General features: G+C 36.9%; 1 protein-coding gene across 2 annotated transcripts in view; it reads left to right on the top strand.

Moving 5' to 3' along the window:
* LOC111159987 (ST8 alpha-N-acetyl-neuraminide alpha-2,8-sialyltransferase 1) overlaps positions 1-16803 on the top strand; it is a 140080-nt gene extending 123277 nt beyond the window's left edge. The window contains exon 5 of one of the 2 annotated variants that reach the window (XM_022522721.1): positions 16191-16803. In XM_022522721.1, the coding sequence (XP_022378429.1) occupies positions 16191-16677 (487 nt within the window). In that variant the 3' untranslated portion in view covers positions 16678-16803. The remainder of the gene's footprint in view (positions 1-16190) is intronic. The other variant, XM_022522722.1, reaches the window with a different exon arrangement.
* Positions 16804-22205: the final 5402 nt, after the last annotated feature.

Below are 22205 nucleotides of genomic sequence, written 5' to 3'. Positions count from 1 at the left end.
TCCTTCCTTCCTTCCTTCCTTCCTTCCTTCCTTCCTTCCTTCCTTCCTTCCTTTCTCTCTCTCTCTCTCTCTCTTTCTTTCTTTCTTTCTTTTTCTTTCTTTCTTTCTTTTTTGTTTAAGATTCTACATATTTGAGAGAGAGAGAGAGAGAGAAAGTACTAGCAGGGGCAGAGGGAGAGGGAAAAGCAGGGCTCGATCCCAAGACCTTGGGATCATGACCTGAGCTAAAAGCAGACACTTAACCAACTGAGCCACCCAGGCACCCTTAGGCATCTGTTTTCTTAAAATGATTTCACTACTCCATCACCAAGAATCACAGAATCCCATCTGTGTTCGTCTAGTTTCTAACCTCCCAGGATGTCATTACCCCTTCTCCCTTCATCCCACCTTTCCCTTCTCCCTGCCTTCAAATTCCTGTTAACTACTTGTGCAGAAGAACTTGGTTATCACTTACTTCCTTTTCTGCTATTGGGACATGCTCTTGGGACTCCACAGCCCATACCCAAAGCAACCACTATACCTAAACAAAGAGAATTCTTTTTCCACAGGGGATTCTAGTGTGTGTCATTAAAATATTTTCTACCCATTACCGGTTTGAGTCCTAGTTGAGGTAATGAAAGTGAACAAATCTCCCAGAAAGTATGGGAGATTTAAGAAGAGTTCAACTGTGGATGGAAAGAAAGAGATCAGGAAGTAGCTATAGAAAGATGTACTTTTGAGGGAATTTTTGTTTGTTGTTAGTTTTTTGTTTCCAGTGAAGGAGACTTAGGCAAGAGCCTATGTGGGGGGAAGGGCCAGTGAAAAAGAGTGAATGAAGGTAAAGGCGATAAAAGAAGGATAATGTGGCCAGAGAAGGTGCAAAGGGTCGGAACCCAGATCACAGGTAAATTAATTTATATAAGACAGGAGAGATCTGTCTCCCCCTCAGAGGAAAGCCGCACAGTATAACTAAAAGAGCATTGACTCAAAAATCACATTGTGCTGAGCTGGGATCCAGAATCTGCATTCAGCATCGTAGCTGTGAAACTTCACTTGAGTGCACGACCACTCTTACGCTCCGTTTCCTCAACAGCGGAAAAGGCATAACACCCTCTTCACAGAGTTACTACAAGGCTTAAATAAGATAACCTGTGTTAAGCAAGAATCTTATACTAGAATGTATTGATTATTCCTGTGATTTGATTATAGGTCCTCTGGTTTTTATCTCCCACTCTCACTAGTGTCATAAATAAACAAATCTACTACATATTTTTTCTTTATCTGCTTCAGAGGGATTTGTGATTCCATGGTCTCATCTTCATTTGGAGTTTGGAATAAGTTTGACATCAGACTTGTTGCCAATAGGCCAAATCTGGCCATCATAATTGTTTTGCTTGGCTATTACCTTGTTTCATTTTTACTCTGAAATTCTTTAGATGAGACATGTACATTCCATTTTCAGACCCACACTCTCTCGTCTTAGGCCTGGTCCCTTCACATATTATCCCAATCTGCTGGGTCCCTGGGCACAATTGAGTTTTTAACCCATGATCTAGACCGATTTCCACAGAAGTAGCACATGCCACTGAAAATTTCCATGTTACTAAATATTCCAGGAGTATCTTCTGTCTTTACTTCCCTTGATCTCTCCTCATCATTTCTCACTATTGATAAACTTTGGTAACTCTTTACTCCTGTTATTGAAGATTCTTCTGGTTTTTCTCTCACCTCCCAGCCAACCTACCCTTTGCTACAACTCTGCCTCCTTTGCCCACCATTTCAATGCTATAATTTGTCAGTGGTTTGCATGCTGGCAAGTGGCTCTTCTGGGTGATCTCGTGTCTGGGGTTCAGCATGTCCAAAACTGGGCAATAATATTTCCTTCAAACTACCTTCTCCTGTTGTAATTCACATCATCATGAAAGGAACCACCAGAAGTCCAAGCCACCCGGGCCCCCAAACTAAAATCACTTTCACACCTAGATGGGATACATATTTAACAACTGGTACAGAATTCATAGCAAACCAGAATGGACACTGCCCTATGTTCCTCACCATTGCTTTCCAGCTGAAGATCAGCCTTGCTTATCCCCATCACCACAGTCAGCTTTTTCTTCCTCCCCTATAGCCTGAGTGGTGAGACACTGCCTAACCGTTTCTTTCAAAGACTAATGAATGCTAATTAGTCTCCCTTTTCCCATATGGGTAAAATATCAACCTTGATTAGCAGTAGATCATTCTTTTATCCTGTCCTGTCCCTCATCTCTAACTATTCCCAAGGCTCTAAATCTTCACTGTATTAAATTGTTTACATTTCCCTGAATACCACCTTTCTCACCTCTGTGCCTTTGCCCACAATACTCTGTCAGACAAGCATACTTTCCCCCTCAACTCTGTTTACACAGCTCGTTCTACTCATTCTTCAAAATTCAGTTCAGATTATATCCATCTCTGAAAGGTCTGTCTTATTTCTCTCCTCTTAGCAACGTCCTTGATCTAGGTTTGGAAACCCCCCTGTGAAAATATTTTAAAACTTTGCATTCTTAGGGCGTATTTTAATATGTACTATGTACAAATGGAATAGCTTGGTAGAATGTGTTGTTTGCGATCTGGTAAAGTATTTTCCTGTGGAAGAGCCACCCCCATAGGATGAGAAGGTGCAGGGGAGGAAGGTATTGTGGACCAACACAAAATTTTCATTGACAAAGGAAAAGGAAGCAACAGCTGGGTAAACAAACAGCTGCACAAAGAGACCGAAAAATGACAGTTAATGACCATGAATATGGCAAATGGTCCAAAATATTAGAAAAGCAAGTAAATAATATGCGGAAATGAGTTGACCTACTGGAAAATTGCTGGAACATTTGAACAGGAAATAAATAATAAGGAAAATGTTCAAATAAAATTATTATAGAGGACAACATTGGAACAAATCTATGTAAGAGAAATGAACTTTTAATGAAATAACAGAAATTAATTTGAACATTTGTGCCTTTTAAAATAAATGTGTTTTATACTGCAAAGAGTATATCATAATATTATTTAAAACTTAATGAATAAAATAACCCACTCCTAACTTTTTGTTGTGTTGGAAAGAGTGAACTAGAAATTCATGATTGTTTTACTTCGCATTTATGTGAAAACTAAGGAGACTGACCTTTCTAAACGAAATATTTAATAACTCAAGTAGCAACATAAATATATCAACTTCTAAAGAATGAGAGCATTCCAGACACAGTTAAAGTTTTCCTTGACCCTCTACCTGCACCCCCATAACCAGTGCTCTCCCTAGAGATAACCATTGTTTTCAGCTTCATGAGTATCCTTCCAATATTTTCCCATGCATTTACACAAGTACATGTAAGTATAGAAAATATATATCTTTATCTTGAGTGATAATACACTATGTAAATTTCAGTATTAATTCCAAAACTTTTTTGTTTTTTATATAACATTTTGTTTTGGAAATATTTTCATGTCAATACAAATGGAATTGTGTTGTTAAAAGAATTGCCATAAATTATAGATGTAACACTATTGGAGATGGACATTGAGGTTGTTTTGAATTTTCTGTACACTTCAGCAAACATTCATGAGTATTTACTTAGTGCCGTATTCCAGGCACCATTCTTGATGTTGTGGATCTATCAATAAATGAAGTCCTCCTTGTAGACATTCAAAAAGATACAAACAATAAAAAAAAGACATGCATGTATGATAAAATGTCATGTAGTGGTAGGTAGGATGAAGAAATGCAACAAAGGTGAGAGATGGGGTGGTCAGAAAAGGCTTCTCTGAGGTCAAATATAGTAGCCAAGATCAACGAGAAGTGAGAGGTTATTCTGTAAATATCCAAGGGACCTGCTGAGAAACAGAAGTGCTGAGTCAATGAGTGTTCATATTGAAAATGCCAAAATATCTTCCTAGCTGTTTGAAATAATTCCTGCTCCAATTTGAAGCATAAAAGTACTTACTTCTTACACTCTAGTATGTATTATCATGTCCTTTAATTTCTACCAATTGGATATGTGGAAAACTGTAATTTTCCTGTAGCTTTAATTGGTATGATTTTAAAAATTGTTATAAATTTATAATGTTAATGCTGGTGAGATTGTACACATTTTAATATGTATGTTGGCCCTTTAAATTTCTTCATCTCAGACTTGACATTTCTATGTCATTGTCTGTTTTCCTCTTCTGTTACTTGCTTTTATTTTTTAAAGATATTTATTTATTTGAGAAAGAGAGAGAGAAAAATAGAGAGAGCATGAGCAGGAGGTAGGGGTAGAAGGAGAGGGAAAAGCAGACTCCTCACTGAGCAGGGAGCCCAATGTGAGGCTCCATCCCAAGACCCGGAATCAAAGGCAGACACTTAACTGACTGAGCCACCCAGGCTCTTGTGTTGTTTGTATATTACTGTTTTTTAGTGGTATTATTTACTTTAATCATGCTAGAAAAGAGAATGTTACTTAATAACCACCTCGCTTTCTTTTGTGTGTGTGTCTGTGGTGTATGTTTTAGACATAATTGACTTTTTAAAAATTTTTTCTTTATTTTTACTTTTGTCCAAATTTTTTATTTAAATTCCAGTTAGTAAACATGCAGTGTAACATCAGTTTCTGGTGTCGAATTTAGTGATTGGTCACTTACAACACCCAGTATTCATCACAATAAGTGCGCTCCTTAATGCTGATCATCCAACTAGCCCATCCCCTACTCATCTCCCCATCTCACTTTCCTTATTTGTACCTACTTTACATTGGTTTTAAAACATATACATTTGTTCTCTGAATATTGCTTTTCTTCCATTCACTCTGTTTTCTTCTTTGGGAACTCTTCCTACACATGTTTTGGATCTTTTTATTCTATCTTCTCTGTCTCTTAATAACTCTCATGTTTTCTACCCAGGTGTCATTCTGGGTAATGTCTTTAGATTTATCTTTCAGTGCATTAATTCTCTTTTTGATTCTATCAAATCTACTGTTTAATCTTTTTGTAAAATATTTATTTTTAAAGGCTGTCTTTTTCAGTTTCAGAATTTCCTCTTGGTTCTTTATCAAATCTGCCTGGTCTTTTTATATGGTGTTTTATTTTATGATTCTGATTTATTTATGTTGTCAGTTTTAAAACATTTTTATTCAACTTATTTAAAATAAAAACAAACAAACCAGCAAACAAACCACTTCTTCCATCCCTGACCCCTCCCCTCTTGCAACCACCAATCTGTTCTCTGTATCTATGAGCTTGAGTTTTTTGCTTTTCCTTAGATTCCACATATAAGATCATACGATATTTGTCTTTCTTTGTCTAACTTATTTCACTTAGTGTAATGCCCTCGGGTCTCTCCTTGTCTCAAATAGCAAGATCTTATTTTTTTTTATGGCTGAATTATATATGCATTATTATATATAATATGATTACACAATAACTTTATCCATTTATCCATTGATGGACACTTAGGTTATTTTCATATCTTGGCTACTGTAAATAATGCTGCAGTGGTCATGGGGGTACATATATCTTTTTAATAGTTTGGTGGTTCTATTTTTATTTTTTTTAAGAACCTCCATACAGTCTTCCATAGTGGTTTCACCAATTTATACTCCCACCAACAGTGCACAAGAATTTTATTTCCTCCATATTCTCACCAACACTTGTTATCTCTTGTCTTTTTGATAATGGTCATTCTATCGGGTGTGAAGTGATATCTCATTCTTGTTTTGATTTCATTTCCCTAATGATTAATGATGTTGAACATCTTTTCAGGTACCTGTTGGCCATCTCTAAGTCTACTTTGAAAAATGTATATTCGGATCTTCTGCATGTTTTAAAATCAGATTTTGTTTTTTTTCTACCAAGGTTATAAGTTCTTTATATATTTTGGATATTAGCCCATATCAGATAAATGATTTGCAAATATGCTCTCCCGTTCAGTAGATTGCTCTTCATTTTGTTGATGGCTTCTTTTGTTGTGCAGAAGCTTTTTAGTTTGATGTAGTCCTACTAGTTTATTTTTGCTTTTGTTGCTTTTGCTTTAGGTGACAGATTCAAAAAATCATCAACAAGACCTATGTCAAGGAGCTTATTTCATGTTTTCTTCTAGGAGTTTTATGGATTCAGGTTTTAAGTTCAAGTCTTTATTTCATTATCTTATTAATTTTATGTATGATGGAAGATAGTGGTCCAGTTTTATTCTTTTGCATGTAGCTGTCCAGTTTTCCCAATAGCATTTGTTGTAGAGACTGTTCTTTCCCTATTATATGTTCTTGATTCCTTTGTTGTAAATTAATTGACCATGTATGCATGGGTTTATTTTGGGGCTCTTTATTCTGCTTCATTGATCTCTGGGTCTGTTTTTTGCCAGTACTATATTGTTTTAATTGCTGTAGCTTTTCTTTGAAATCAGAGCATGATGCATCCAGCCTTATTCTTCTTCCTCAAGATTACATGGCTATTTGGGGTCTTTGATGCTTCTGTACAAATTTTAGGATTATTTGTTCTATTCCTGTGAAAAATACCATTAGAATTTGATAGAGATTGCATTGAATCTGTATGTTGTTTTGGATAGTGTAGATATTTTAACAATATTAATTATTCCAGTCCATGGGCATGGAATATTTTTCTAGTTATTTGTGTCTTCTTCAGTTTCCCTCGTAAATGTCTTGTAGTTTTCCATAGATCAGTTTTTCACTTTTTTGGATAAATTTATGCCTAGGTATTTTCTTCTTTTTTATGTGCTTGTAAATAGGATTGTTTTTAATATTTTTCTTTTAAATGGTTTTTGTTAGTGCAAAGAAATGCAATGGATTGTTGTATATGGATTTTGTATCCTGCAACTTTACTGAATTTATTTGTTTCTGACAGTTATTTGGTGGAGTCTTTAGGGTTTATGTAGTTTCATGTCATTGCAAATAGTGATAGTTTTTCTTCTTTCTTTCCAATTTTGATGCCTTTTATTTCTTTTTCTTACCTATTTGCTCTGGCCAGGACTCCCAATGCTAATTTGAACAAAAATGGTGAGATTGGGCATCCTGTCTTGTTCCTGATTTTAGAGATCAGGATTATTGGATTATTGAGAATGACATTAGCAGTGAGTATCTCATAATGGCCTTTATTATGTTGAAGTACACTCTCTCTATACCTTCCTTTTTGAGTTTTTATCAGAAGTGGATGTTGAATTTTGTCAAATGCTTTTTCTTCATCTATTGAGATGATCATCATATGATTTTTATTATTCATTTTATTAATCTTATATATCATATTGATTGGTTTGCAAATGTTGAACCATCCTTGCATCTTCCACTCACTGATATGCATTTAAGTTTCCTCTGTGTCTTTTCATGGCTTGATAAGTCATTTCTTTTTAGTGCTGAATAATATTCCATTATATGGATATAATACATTTTCTTTATCCATTCACCTTAGCAAATCATCTTGGTTGCTTCCAAGTTTTGGCAGTTTTGAATACAGCTGCTATAAACATGTTTGTGCAGATTTCTGCGTGGGTTTAAGTTTTCGATGCCTTTGGGAAGATAAAAAGGAGCAGGATTGCTGGATCACATAGGAGGACAGTTTAGAACCACTAAACTGTCTTCCATAGTGACTGTACCATTTTGCGTTCCCACCAGCAATGAATGAGAGTTTCTGTTGCTCCACATCCTTACAGGCATTCAGTTTTGGCAGAGTTCTAGATTTTGGCCATTGTCATGGATGTCTAGTAATAGCATCTCATTGTTGTTTTAATTTGCATTTCTCTGATGATATACAATGTGAAGCATCTTTCATATACTTATTTGACATCTGGTGAGGTGTCTGTTGAAGTCTTTGGCTCATTTTTAAATTGAATTATTTGTTTTCTTATCATTGAATTTAAAGAGTTCTTTGTATAGTTTGGATAATAGTTCTTTATCAGCTGTGTCTTTTGGGCACATATTTCTCCCAGGATGCAGTTTGTCTTCTTGTTCTCTTGATATTGTCTCTCACAGAAATGTTTTTAATTTTAATGGATTCCAGTTCATCAATTGTATAGTTCATGGATTATACCTTTGATTTTGTATATAAAATATTATTGCCACAGCCAAGGTCACCTAGGTTCTCTCGTTATTTATCTTAATGAGTTTTATAGTTTTGCATTTTACATTTTACATTTATGATCCATTTTGAGTTAATTTTTGTGAAGGCTATCAATTCTCTGTCTAGATTCAACTTTTTGCCTGTGGATATCCACTTGTTTCAACACCCATTTTTTGAAAACATTATCTTTGTTCCATTGTATTTCCTTTGCTCCTTGGTCAAAGATAAACGGATTATATTTATGTGGGTCATTTCTGGGTTTTCTCTTCTCTTCTACTGATGTGTCTATTCTCTTGCCAATACCACATTATCTTGATTACTCTAGCTTTATAGTAAATCTTAAAGTTGGGTAGAGCCAGTCCTCCAAGTTTGTTCTTCTCCTTCAATATTATATTGGCTATTCTACATCTTTTTCTTCTCCACATGAATTTCAGAATTAGTTTGTTGACATACATAAAATAACCTTCTATGATTTTGAATGAGGTTGCATTGAATCTATAGATCATGTTGGGAAGACCTAGCATCTTGACAATATTGAGTCTTTCTATCCATGAACATGTAGTATCTCTCAAAATCTCATTTATTTAGTTCCTTGATTTCATTCTTCAGAGTTTTCTAATGTTCCTCACATAGGTCTTCTACATATTTTGTTAGATTTATACCTAAGTATTTCATATTTGAGTTTTGCTAATATAAATGACATTTTATTTTTTATTTCTTTTTTAAAAAGATTTTATTTATTTGACAGAGAGAGAGTGTGCACACAAGCAGGGGAAGCAGCAGAAGGAGAGGGAGAAGCAGGTTCCCCACTGAGCACTGAGCCCAATATGGGACTTGATCCCAGGACCCTGGGATCATGACCTGAGCCAAAGGCAGATGCTTAACCAACTGAGCCACCCAAGTATCTTGTATTTTTTATTTCAAGTTCTACTTGCTTATTATTTATATTTAGGAAAGCAACTGACTTGATATATTAATCTCATATCCTACCACCTTGCTTTAATTGCTTACTAGTTCCAGAAAGCTTTTTTTAAAATCCTTTCAGATTTTCTACATAGATATTGTGTGACAATGACTATATTTGCAAAGACAGTTTTATGGATTCCTTTCCAAACTGTGTATCTTTATTTCATTTTCTTGTCTAGTTGTATTAGCAGTGACTTCCAGTATAATGTTGAAAAGTAGTTGTGAGAAGGGACATCCTTGACTTATTACTGATCATAATAGGTAAGTTTCAAGTTTCTCACCATAAAGTATGATGCTTGGTGTAGATTTTTTTGTAACTATTCTTTATCAAGTTGGGGAAGTTCTTTTCTATGCCTGGTTTAGCTATGGATTTTTAAAAACTATGCTTTCTATATCATTATTAGTTCCAACAAATCATTTTCCAATTGCTTCTCTTATATATATTCTAGACAGGTAATTATATCATCTGCAAATACTGATAGATTCCCCCTTAAAGACATACTTGAAATACACTTAAAAACATTTTTTTTTTTTTTCAGGACACCTGGGTGGCTCAGTTGGTTAAGCATCTGGTCATGATCCCAGGGTCCTAGGATCGAGTCCCACATTGGGCTCCCTGGTCAGCAGGGAGTCTGCTTCTCCCTCTGCTCCTCCTCCCTGTGCTTGCTCTCTCTTTCTCTCTCTCTCTCTCTCCCCACTCTCTTTCCTTCAAAAATAAATAAGTAAAATCTTTTAAAAAATAAAAAAATTTTTTTTCAGTGCCATGTGTGTATCTTTGGGTTGTTGACTTTTCATTTTAGATCAGGTGTTATGACCTGTATAATCATTCTAATATATTTTTATATATATACATATATATATTTTGTGATGTGTGATCCTTTTTAGAAATTTTTGTGTTTAAAAATAATAAACTTTTTATTTGAAGACTCTCTATAGATTTGTGAATATCTAAATTTTAATCAGTTTTTGCTATATACACTTTGAAAATCAAGTAGTTTGGCAAAGCTTAAAATGGCAAGAAGCAAACTCTTATCTCACATTCCCCCAAGTAATGTTCCAAAATGTTCAAATTCTCTAGCTGATTTTTCTCTTGTTGCATTTTAAAGCAGCATGCTTAATTACAGTTTTAAACTTTTTCAGTTTATCTATTGATTTCTTACAGAAAAATAAAGGTTTTTTCTCTTAAAGTGCCACTCAGCACTCCTGGGCTGCCTGGGTGGCTCAGTGGGTTAAGCCTCTGCCTTTAGCTCAGGTCATGATCTCAGAGTCCTGGGATCGAGTCCCACGTCGGGTTCTCTGCTAGGCAGGGAGCCTGCTTCCTCCTCTCTCTCTCTCTCTCTCTGCTTGTGATCTCTCTCTGTCAAATAAATAAAATCTTAAAAAAAAAAAAGTGCCACTCAGCACTCCTCCATACACACTTACCCTTTCGTAACTTCTCAATTAAGATATATCACAATTAAATTAATAGTGCTTACCTTATTGTCTACATAATAATTCACATCTGAGACAAAAAGTCTATTTTTTGAGTATTTGATATCCTGTTCAACTCAATTTTTTTCCTCTTAATTTTTCCCCAGAGCAAATACAGGCTTTCCATGAAATAGTCACTAATTCATCTCCAGAATCCAGTGAGAGCTGCAAATTTTCTTTCAATACTGTCAACATCTATCAGAGGAGTCTATCAGAGACACTTTTTGTTGTTGTTGAGACAACTCTCCAGGAAGCGCCCTTTCCTTTCACTAAAATCTGCTTGATAAATTTCTAGGCATGTTTTGTAGCTCTTTTCCTGGAGATTTCCTTTACCAGAATTTTTATTTTTATTTATTTTCCTTTACCAGAATCCATCAATTATCTTAAATCACCAAGAGCTGTTTCTTGTTACCTAAATGTTCTTTTCTTTTTATGGCATCCTAGTTTTATTAATGGATCCAATAACCTATTAATATTTCTAAACAAGCTAATTACAGATTTTAAGAGTTTTCTTCTGGCCCTTGAATAACATTGGTTTCCTCTGAGTTCTTTATTCTTCAATTTTGCTCTCTGACTCTCCTGGTGGAGGCTTTCCTTTGGTATCTTCTGATCTTGGCTCTCTGTTCTTGTTTACCAACTGGAAGCTCTGTGCAGACTAGGCTTTAATTTTGGTTGAGAAGGTAACAAGTGGCTTTCTTTTGGGTGGTTCCCAAATGTCATTATCTATATGGCGTCTTTTCTCTTGGGCCAGTGTCAGTATTCTACTTGGGAATTATAAGCTTGGCGGCCAATATTGTGCAAGTTGAAAAGAATCTCAGTTTCCCCACAGCTGGGCCACCTCTGGGCACACAGTCACTGTTCCTCTGTAGAGGCTGATACTCTCTCCCTGCTAACCAGAGTGATAATTGATCAGTGCAGGATTTTAGGGTTCAGTCCACTTGGATGTCTCTCCTGCCGCATAATGTAAACAGTTGCCTTGTTGATTGTTACAAGACGACTAGCTTCTCAGTATCTTCTGCCGTTAGGCATACGGCACTGCTACGTTCCAGAGCAGTGCTCAGCAAATTAGCTATATTCTGGTTTCTTTCTGTAAGCATTCTGTTTTTCAGAGGTAAACAGATTTGGGGATTCATTGAGGGTTTCCCTTCTTTTCCTTTTTTCAGGGTACATGTAGATCTTTAAAAATATTTTTTCTTTCACTTCTAGAAATTTGCTGGAAGAGGGGAGAACTGAACCGTTACCTTTCTTTTTTCTGTTCAGTTTGCATCTTGAGTGGCATTCTGAAAATGAACATTTAACATTTTTTATTACTTGCATCTGTGTTTTTGTCCCTTATCTGTGTTTTTGTCCATTTTCATATCATTATATCAATATATTTAGACACTTTAATGTTATCAGTATTGAGCTTCTATTTTTATATTTGTTGAGAATACTTTTCAGAGTCATTCCCTTTTTATTTTAGTTTTCTTATTTTCATGGCAATGAAATTTTGTATCTTCATGTAATCAATTTTGGCAGTATTTTCTTTTATAGAAAGATAATTTGCAAGTGGCTGATAAATTTGCAGTTGTTTAGTTTTTCTTGTAATATAGACTATAAATATTTATCTTACTTATCTTGAAATTATTTTGAAATTTTCTTGTCAAATATAAATCTATTCCCCATCCAATTTTCAAATTGTTAGTTAGCTTGATAGTAACTGTTTAAAATTTCAATGATTTTCTCTTTATTATCATGTATGCAATTTGTAGTGCGCTTTATTTCTGTGATTTCTATTTTTATTGGTATATTTTCCTATTTCATGCCCATTTTCATTATGTATTAATCATTTCTATTTTTAATAATTCATTGGCTGATCTCATTTCATTTTCTTTTTTCAGTTTAATAAAGTTTTCCATTTGTATAGTATACAACTATTCTGAGCTAAGTTGTAAAAATCAGAAGACAAGTAAGACTTGTCCCTTGTCTTCAAGGAGTACACAGTCTTGGCGGGTAGAATCAGTTCATCCCGAGAAGTTCCAAGAAACCTCCTTTGAAAGCTTAAGTTGAAAGAAGGAATGAGCTTTAGAAGGAGAAGCTTGAGTCTTGATGTTTAGGTAGAATTTTATCAGGGCCATGAATAGATAAGCCAAAAAGAAACTACCAGTGCAAAAAGATGTGGACAGATGCACATACAGAGGTGGCTGGAATAGTGGGTGAGGGTATAAGGAGTATCTGAGAATGAGGCTGGAGAGATAAGGGGAGGAGCACTACTCTTATAATTCTAGTTGAATTCAAACCACCTCTAGTAAGCTCTTGATCAGACTAACATTAGATCTATCAGGGGTGCCATAAATAAGCACTGAATTGATTGGAGTTCTTAAACAATGTCATTTGATGAAAAATGGGGTAGGTAAAAATAATAAAATGTTATATATAGGCTGGTTCTTTAACAGTATCAAAAAAATCAAGGCTATGGTAAATCCAAGGTGTATGTTCCTTTTCAAAGTTAAAACTCAAGGAAGAAAGACTGCCTTCTTCAAGGATAATCAGTCAGCTTTAAGACAGGGAACATAAAATCAATTTCCTTGATTTTACTGGAGCTGTCTGTAATTCTCATTAGTATGTAGTCCACTACAAAAATAGGAGTAAGTTCCATTAACCAGCAGAGTACTGTGGAATAGGAGCCATTCTGCACAGCAGTCAGGAGGAAATGGAAATAAGAAAGGGAACAGATAGAAGTAGACCAGTTGTTCTAGAATGTTGATAGTGAAATGAAAAAATTAGAATGTAGCTCAGGGAATGGTATGAGCATGTAAAGAATTGCATCATACCAAGTTCTAACCATGCTTAGAAGACAGAAGGGAGTAATTTGGTATAGAGGGAGAGGTTAAATGTTTGTGTTTTTTAAAAGATTTTATTTATTTTTGTGGGAAAGAAAAAACACATAAGCAGGAGCTGGGGAGGGGCAGAGAGAGAGGGACAAGCAGACTCCCCACTGAGCAGAGATTCCCAGTGTGGGACTTGATCCCAGGACCCTGGGATCACTGAGCCACCCAGGCACTCTGAGGTTAAGTATTTTATAGAAGCGAGATCCACTTTAGAACATGAATTTTTTTAGAAAATATGAAATGGTTTGTTCCAAAACACAGAGGGGAAGAGGGAGCACTTCTTCCTGCTAGAATTACAACAAAGATAAAATTAGATGATGTAAAGAAAGAGATGTTGAGGGATAGATGGTAGAGAGCTAGACTACTTACATGGATGGCTTTTTCTACTAAATAAGTCTATCCACAGGACCCCTGCACCAGAATCACCAGGGAGTGCTGGATTACGCATTCAGCAGGATTACTCATTGGAACCCAGGAAGCTGTAATATCAGGATATTCTAACTGGAGTTTGAGACCCATGGTTTAAAAGAAGTAGGAGGTTACCTGCAGGGTGTGTTCATATTATTGGGAAAGTATTCATGTTTTAAGGAGCACAGCAGAAGATCGGGATGGGCAACAGAGAGACTAGAATTATTAAGCACGGGCTACTGGAGTTAGAGGCAGGAGTTTGTGTTGGCGAGGCTGGTCTAGCCCCAGAATATGGTTAAATGTGTTTCCATGACTTCTTCTAGAATAAAGTGATCCCACTTACAAACCCTGTCAAACCTTGTTATCCTTTTTTTTTTTTTTTTTTTTTTTTTTTTTTTAATTTGTCAGGGCCCAGAGAAAATTGCTAAAGCAGGCTTCTGAGTCAAGGACATGAAGAAACCTGGAGCAGTTTTCCCTCTGTGGGGCTTACGGAACATACCTTTCTTGGCAGGCAGAATTAAGGACACTGATTGCTACAGAAAACCCTGTGGATTTGTTTATTCAGAGTTTGAGTTTCACATATTTATGATGAATGCTGCCAACGTGTCAGGCCACACTTTCCCCTGCAAGTTTTGGCTCAATTCCATTCTTACATGCATTGTTCTCCATCTGTAGGTAACATGAGACAGGTGACACCCCGGTGTGAAAGAGAATAAAAGTTGCTAGAGCCTAAGTGTAGTTCCTTGTCTTTTTTCCCTTTTTATACTTGATCTGTCTCAGCAACCTCCTCACTGGTCTCCCAAGCTACCAGCCTCTTCCTTCCCCAGATCACCAGTTACCTTTTTGACACAGATTGACCACTAAACAGATGAGGAAATATTTGTAATGCAAATAGCGTCTGTGAGTTTCCCTATCACCGCTGACTGAAGTCCACAAACAAATTAGAGATACTCCACGTTTTTTGCAACATGTCACTGCCTCCACCCTTCCTGCCTCCGTGGCCCAGGAAAACAGGCTCTTCTTCATGAATGTTCCAGGACACCGTGCACCCCAGCCTGTGACCAGTGTTTCTTCTCATTTAGTTGCTGTGCTTCCTGTTGTCCCCCGACAGGAGCTGTATTTAAACGTCATCCCCTCGCTGAAGCTTTTTCAGGCTCCACTCTTCTCCTAAGGCAGGATTATTTTTTCATCTGTATTCCCACAATACTGTATACAGATATCAACTGTTGCATTTAGAACATTATGTGGTACTCATTTACATTTTTGTTTCCACACTTGGACCTGAATTTCTTAAGAACAAAAATTGGGTCATTAAATTTTTAATTCCCCTGTGCCTGACACGGAAGATGTATACCACAAATTTTAGTTGAATACATTGAACCAGAGATCCTCTTTTTATGGAATTCAAACTGGAAGAACATAGGAAAGTAGAGTTCTTTGGAGCGAGCAAAATGGGCAACTCTGTCAGCGTCATTTTATAATAGTAACAAGTGCTTCTTTTTCCATGTAATATTATAGTTACAATATAGTGTCAGATAATCTGAATACTTCTAGGATCATAGAATTTCAATGGGAAGAAGTATTTTCCAGGTGGTTCCTTTGATTTGCAGATGAAGAAACCAGTCCTGTACTTATATCAGACTGCACAAGTAGGCTTTTTTTTTTTTTAAAGATTTTATTTATTTATTTGACAGAGATCACAATTAGACAGAGAGGCAGGCAGAGACAGAGGAGGAAGCAGGCTCCCCACTGAGCAGAGAGCACGATGCGGGGCTCAATCCCAGGACCCTGGGATCATGACCTGAGCTGAAGGCAGAGGCTTTAACCCACTGAGCCACCCAGGCGCCCCTGCACAAGTAGTTTTTAACAAAATCCTATCCAATGGGGCATCTGGATGCCTTAGTCAGTTAAGTGTCTGCCTTCAGCTCAGGTCATGATCCTGGGGTCCAGGGATCAAGCCCCACATTGAGCTCCCTGCTCCGTGGAGAGCCTGCTTCTCCCTCTCCCTCTGCTACTACCCCCCTGCTCATGCTCTCACTGTCTCAGGTGAATAAATTTTTAAAAATCTTAAAAAAATCCAATCCAACAACCAGCAACCTTTGTGAATTTTTGAGTATTAAACCATTTTTACATTCCAGGCAAATAATTCTGGGAGAGCAAAATGTACAGTACATTTTAGTTCAAACGGAATTTCATTAAGGATTCTTAACCTGAATTTAAGACTGTTGGGGTTGGGGAAAGCCGAGCTACTTGATGAGAAATAATTGGTAAGTTCAAGGAAGATTTTAAATATAAGTGAAGCATCTTTCACGTTTTTTCCCCTGAGATAATGTGAACTATCAGGGCCATCAGACGAACAATAGAGTGGAATGTGATGAGTTCCTTTTCTCAGGGTTTAGCTGAGCCTCTTCTTCTCTATAATAGGTTTCAGAATCTGCTGTGGTCCAGGAAGACTTTTGTGGACAACATGAAGATCTATAACCACAGTTACATCTACATGCCTGCCTTCTCTATGAAGACGGGAACAGAGCCATCTCTCCGGGTTTATTACACACTGTCAGATGTTGGTGCCAATCAAACAGTGCTCTTTGCCAACCCCAACTTTCTGCGTAGCATTGGAAAGTTCTGGAAAAGTAGGGGAATACATGCCAAGCGCCTGTCCACAGGACTCTTTCTGGTGAGTGCGGCTCTGGGCCTCTGTGAAGAGGTTGCTATCTATGGTTTCTGGCCTTTCTCTGTGAATATGCATGAGCAGCCCATCAGCCACCACTATTACGATAACGTCTTGCCCTTCTCTGGCTTCCATGCCATGCCAGAGGAATTTCTCCAGCTCTGGTATCTTCATAAAATCGGTGCACTGAGAATGCAGCTAGACCCATGTGAAGACACTTCACTCCAGCCCACTTCCTAGGGACCATGGAAAAAGAAAGAACTGAGACAGGGTATTTTTGTTAGGTTTTCTACATGACTCCAAAAGGTCATTTCATGGATTCACAGGGGCCACTTGGAAAAATAAGACAAAACAAAAACAAAACAACTATAAAAACCCAAGAGAAACTCTACTTTGGATGTTGTCTTGGAGGACAAATAAGAAATGAAACATCCTGTGAAATATTTCGTAGCACATTGTGGATTTTCAACCAGTAACATGCTGATGAGGTGATGTTGGTGAAGCACATTTTGGTGGTTCAAATCTAGAAGATGCAGTTCACAAGACAGAGCTCTAATTGCTGCAGTTGAGGAATTAATCAAGGTAGAATAAAGGAAATGCCAGGGCAAAGTGTTACTGATTATCAACACAATCTGGCTTTAGGGGAAAAAAAAAAAAAAAAACCTATCTTATATCTTAAAAGTATAGGTTTTTAAAAAATGATTATTTATTTTTGCCCTATTTAGGGGCAGTGAGTGGGTGATGAGGTAGATTTAAAAAAAATCCCTTACTGAGTAATAAAGCTATAAAACACTACAGCTAATTATTGTGATTTGTTGAACCAAGTCTATGTTAACTCTAGTCTCCTTCCATTTAAAAAATGTTAAGAATTGCTTCCTCCCCTTCTGTCAAGTCTACTTAGACGATGTGAAACATTGTTGAATTTAGACTGTGTTGATTCATAGTCTGGATAACATGAGCCACTTTCCCTCCTTCTCAGAATTGAGGGCATAAACTCAATTTTAGGTCTGCATTATTTAACGCTGTTTGTATTATTATGTTATTTTAGTGCAAAAAGACTACAAATGTGAGTGCATTATTTATTTGCAAATTGGCATAATTGTCTTCATAATTTAATACTCAGATAAAGCACAATGATGTAAAGTTTAGTCACAAAACAGACTGGAAGGTACATCCCTTTTCTATCTCCCATGGTATATTCACTCCAGGATACATGCACACAATAAAACGTATATATTCATGTACACACACTCACACATATACACAATTAATCAAAACTCATTCCCATGCAACTCCGAAAGCTGAACCCGCATGACTGAGTCTGGAAAAAATCTGTCATCATTGTTGAAAAGCTACAATTGAATTACCCACTACCCAATACCCACTACCCCTTGAAGTAGGACAAGCCAGCTCACCTGTTGTTGCACATAAAGCTCACAGCAGCGTGACCCCCACATGCTTACCCCAAATGAGCGGAATTGTTTTACTCATTCTGACTCTCCCTAACATCTCATGAATGGACCCTTTGTTGAGCACGGTCACACACATGTGGTTCATACAAGTAAAAGGATGTGAATTCACAGATGTTGATTTCCTTGGTAGTACTAGGTAAGGCCACTTAGAAAGCTTTTTATATAAGTTTCGACAAACTGCAAACAAACTCCCCTGACAGATTATAAACAGTTAAGTGTGTTTATGTGTGCAAGGAAGGTAAAGGAAACCTTTCACTGTCTTTGTTCTTTGGAATGCCTTAATCTAAAAGGAGACTCTAGAAATCACTATTTTTATTCATTTAAATGTCACCAAAATGTAGGTAAACTATGCCAAAAAGTTCTGCTCATTTTTAATGGTAGAAACTTAGTCTACCATATCAATTAAAACAGGTGGCAGTTTTTGGTGGGTTCATTTAAAAGCATTGAGATAACAGAGCCCTTGGAAAAATTCTGTATCACCACCAGAATAAGCAATTTCTAAGTAAGACTAAATTTCGAGGTTCTTATAGAAATCAGCAGTTAAAAAATGACTGGTTGACATAACACATATTATACCGATGCTTGGAGAGTTAAGAATTTGAGAATACTGATTCTGTACAGGACTGATTTGTTATTTTGATCTATATGGCAGCAAAAATGTAATGAGAATGTACTATGAGTGAGCTGTGTTGAATACACACTAGATGTGAAATCCTAAACCTATTTCCTTTTTAGAGCCATTGTTATTATTTAATAATTACCATAAAAAGGAATATATTTTTACCTATACACTTCATCAAAAATGTAAAAGCGCTAATGAAAAACATGTGTCCCGCAAATTAGCATTTTAACTGATAAAGTTGTTAAAATGTAACTAAAGAGCTCCATAAAGCCTGTGCATCACAGTTCCACTGAAGCTGCCATTTGGAAATTTAACATCTTGTTGTGATTTCTGGGATAGATTTATACAATGAACTGTGCAATTTTCAGACTATAAATTTGTGGCTTCTGAAAGGCAGAACAGAAATCGCCCAAGATGATAATACTGAATTAGACCAGTACTTCTCAGCTGGGGTGATTCCCCTCCCCTATCCGGTGACATTTGGCAGTGCGTAGAGACATTTTTGATTGTTGTGATTTGGAGAATGCTCCTGGCATCTAGGGGACAGAGGCTAGGGATCCCACTAAACACCCTACAGTGGAGAGGTCAGCCCCTCACAGGGAAGGAATATTTAATTAATATTAAAATATTAATAGAGGCAAGGTTGAGAAACCCTGGATTAGACCAAAAGAATGCTTTGATTGCTCCAAATTGTCTTCACTTAGGGACACCTATACATGCTCACATTGTGTGGAATATGACTACAGTTGAATGAGAATGGTTTCTTATAGTAGACTGCAGATGGCATTATTTTATATTGACTCAAAGATACGCCATACATAGTCCTTTTTCATGGTGAGATAGAGGTATCTAAACTAAGAGTGTGACTATCCTTGTGTGTGTGTGTGTGTGTGTGTGTGTGTGTGTGTACGCACATGTGTGTTGTAGCATAAAGTCATACATCTCTATCCTTATTGAAATATATGTTTTCTAAGTGACACTCTATCCAGAATTATCTTGCAGAATAGACTGGAATACTCTGTTACTATTAAGAATTTGAACTCAAGGGGCGCCTGGGCGGCTCAGTGGGTTAGGCCTCTGCCTTCGGCTCAGGTCATGATCCCAGGGTCCTGGGATCGAGCTCCATATCGGGCTCTCTGCTCAGCAGGGAGCCTGCTTCCCCCTCTTTCTCTCTGCCTACCTCTCTGCCTACTTGTGATCTCTGTCAAATAAATAAATAAAATCTTAAAAAAAAATAAAAGAAGACAGTAACATTTAAAAAAAAAAAGAATTTGAACTCAAAGCACCTGTTATTTTATTCTGTTTATCTGGAATGGGGCCTCATACTTTGCCAAATTTGGTCAATGACATGTTAATACTAATGATCCATAAGATTAGCTCAGAAGATATTCAGGTGATGCTAGACATACTCAGTAAGAAAATTTTTCATTGCCTTCAATGCATCTGCCAAGAGAGTGTGTCACCCTCTAATATTGGTCTAATTTCGAAATTGCTTTTTATTGGCAAAAATTAGCTTGCTCCCTGGGGGCAAAAGAGAGAGTGACGAAGCTGGCATGGGTACCTGACTTGATTTTTACCTTTTATCAGCTCCCTCAGTCCCAGTATGAGAATTGCATTGACGCTAAGGACCGTAAGTAAGGGTGACCTCTGTTTAATTTAGTTACATTAGAGTAAAATTAGCATAGGTGAAGGATTAAGTCATTCTCTAAGATAGAAAAGTGATTTTTTGTATGAAAGATTTTTGTATGGAAGAGGACAATGGATACATATACTTTAAGTAGAGTATATGATCAACAGTTTCAACCAACACATGAAGTTAAAGAGGGCCCATGGGATTTTGTTTCTATATAGTTTACTTCTAATTTAAAAAGGTAAATATTCCAAAATGATACAAATGACCCCAAATGATAGATACCCAGACAACACCTGTTTGGCTTTGTGATGTCTATTGCCCTTGGCTACAGACTAATTTTAGGTTATATGTAACTTGTACCTGAAGCAGTGGGCAACATAACTTCCCAATCTATGTGGAAAACAATGGAAGAAATCCCAGGATTCTGAATTTGACAAAAATATTCTTAGATTATTCAGAAGCTTTACAGAAGTGTTAGAGATGATTCTGAAATAGAAAAAAATATCAAGAACATTTCTTCTGGTCAGCAGCTGTCACAGTTTTTATGATGTATTATATACAGCTTTCTATTTCTTTGAAAAATCAGACTCCATAATTTTAATTTTTATGTTTAAAAATAGTGGCTTTGTGAAATTTTTAACAGACAAATCCTTGTTAGGAAGGACCTAAGAGGTAAAAAACGGCACAGTCCACCAAAAACTTTAGGGAATTCTGATTGTGTTGTTCAAAAATGTCCCCCCCAGAACCAGGTAATAGTATCTGCTCCCTTTATAGAGTTCCAGGGATCAAGAGCTGTAAAGACTTTTGTGAGAACCCAAGGATAGATATGCGGAGGCATAAGGACTGAGAGCATCACTATGCTTTTTATATTTTTATCTTCCCAGTGTGGAGGTCAACTCTCAGATGATGACTTTTAGTGAGTGCACATCAGGAAGTCGGTAAACAACTACAAGGCACCTAGAACTTAGGTCGAGCCTCTGGCAAAATCTGTAGTAACTAACTAAATAAAGCCAGCCACTTGGGTCTCTGTGCCAGAGAGAGGAGGAGGCAAGTGGAAAGAAGGAGAAAACCCTACTCCCAAGCTCTCAGAGTACAGAAGGGTCAGAGGAGTCTCTGCCCTTGACCTTCGCTTTCCAGCACTATCTATTTTTATCTCTACCAGGAGGCTGGGCTGTCTGTGGGGTCAAGCTAGTAGCCTTGTGACTGGGGACTTGGTGTGAAAACTTGCTGAGAAGCTTAAAATTTTACACTGCCTTAAACAGTATTTTTTTCCCCTTAAATTTATGCTCTCTAAATTTGGGTGTCCTGTGACAGAATTCTGGTCACCCTGACCTAATTATGGCCCTGTCAGTGATGATTAAAAATGGAACATTTTTCCCATTCAGATGAATTTTCTGAGTTCTTGAAGCTAGGGAGATAGCAAATATAGTTGACCCTTGAAGGACACAGATGAGAACTACACGGGTCTGCTTATACATGGATTTTTTTTTTAATAAATGTAGTGCAGTACTGTAAATGTGTTTTCCTTATGATTTTCTTTTTTTTTAATTTTTTATTTTTTTAAAAACATATAATGTATTATTAGCCCCAGGGGTATAGGTCTGTGAATCGCCAGGTTTACACACTTCACAGCACTCACCACAGCACATACCTTCCCCAATGTCCATAACCCAACCACCCCACCCCTCCCCCCTCCCCCCAGCAACCCTCAGTTTGTTTTGTGAGATTAAGAGTCTCTTATGGTTTGTCTCCCTCCTGATCCCATCTTGTTTCATTTATTCCTTTCCTACCCCCCAGACCCCCCATGTTGCCTCTCAACTTCCTCATATTCCTTGTGATTTTCTCAATAACATTTTCTTTTCTCTGACTTACTTCATTGTAAGAATACAGTATATAATACAAATAACATACAAAGTATGTGTTAATCGACTGTTGATGTTGATAAGACTTCCAGTCAAAATTAGACATAGTCATTATGGACTAGTTATGTTTTGGGGGAGTCAGAGGTTGCAAACAGATTTTTGACTGCATGGCAGGGTTG

The sequence above is a fragment of the Enhydra lutris genome, unplaced genomic scaffold (assembly GCF_002288905.1).
Source record: "Enhydra lutris kenyoni isolate GAN:26980312 unplaced genomic scaffold, ASM228890v2 scaffoldscaffold72, whole genome shotgun sequence".
NCBI lineage: Eukaryota > Metazoa > Chordata > Mammalia > Carnivora > Mustelidae > Enhydra > Enhydra lutris.
Note: the sequence above shows the minus strand (reverse complement) of the source record. Positions and strands in the feature narration are given on the sequence as shown.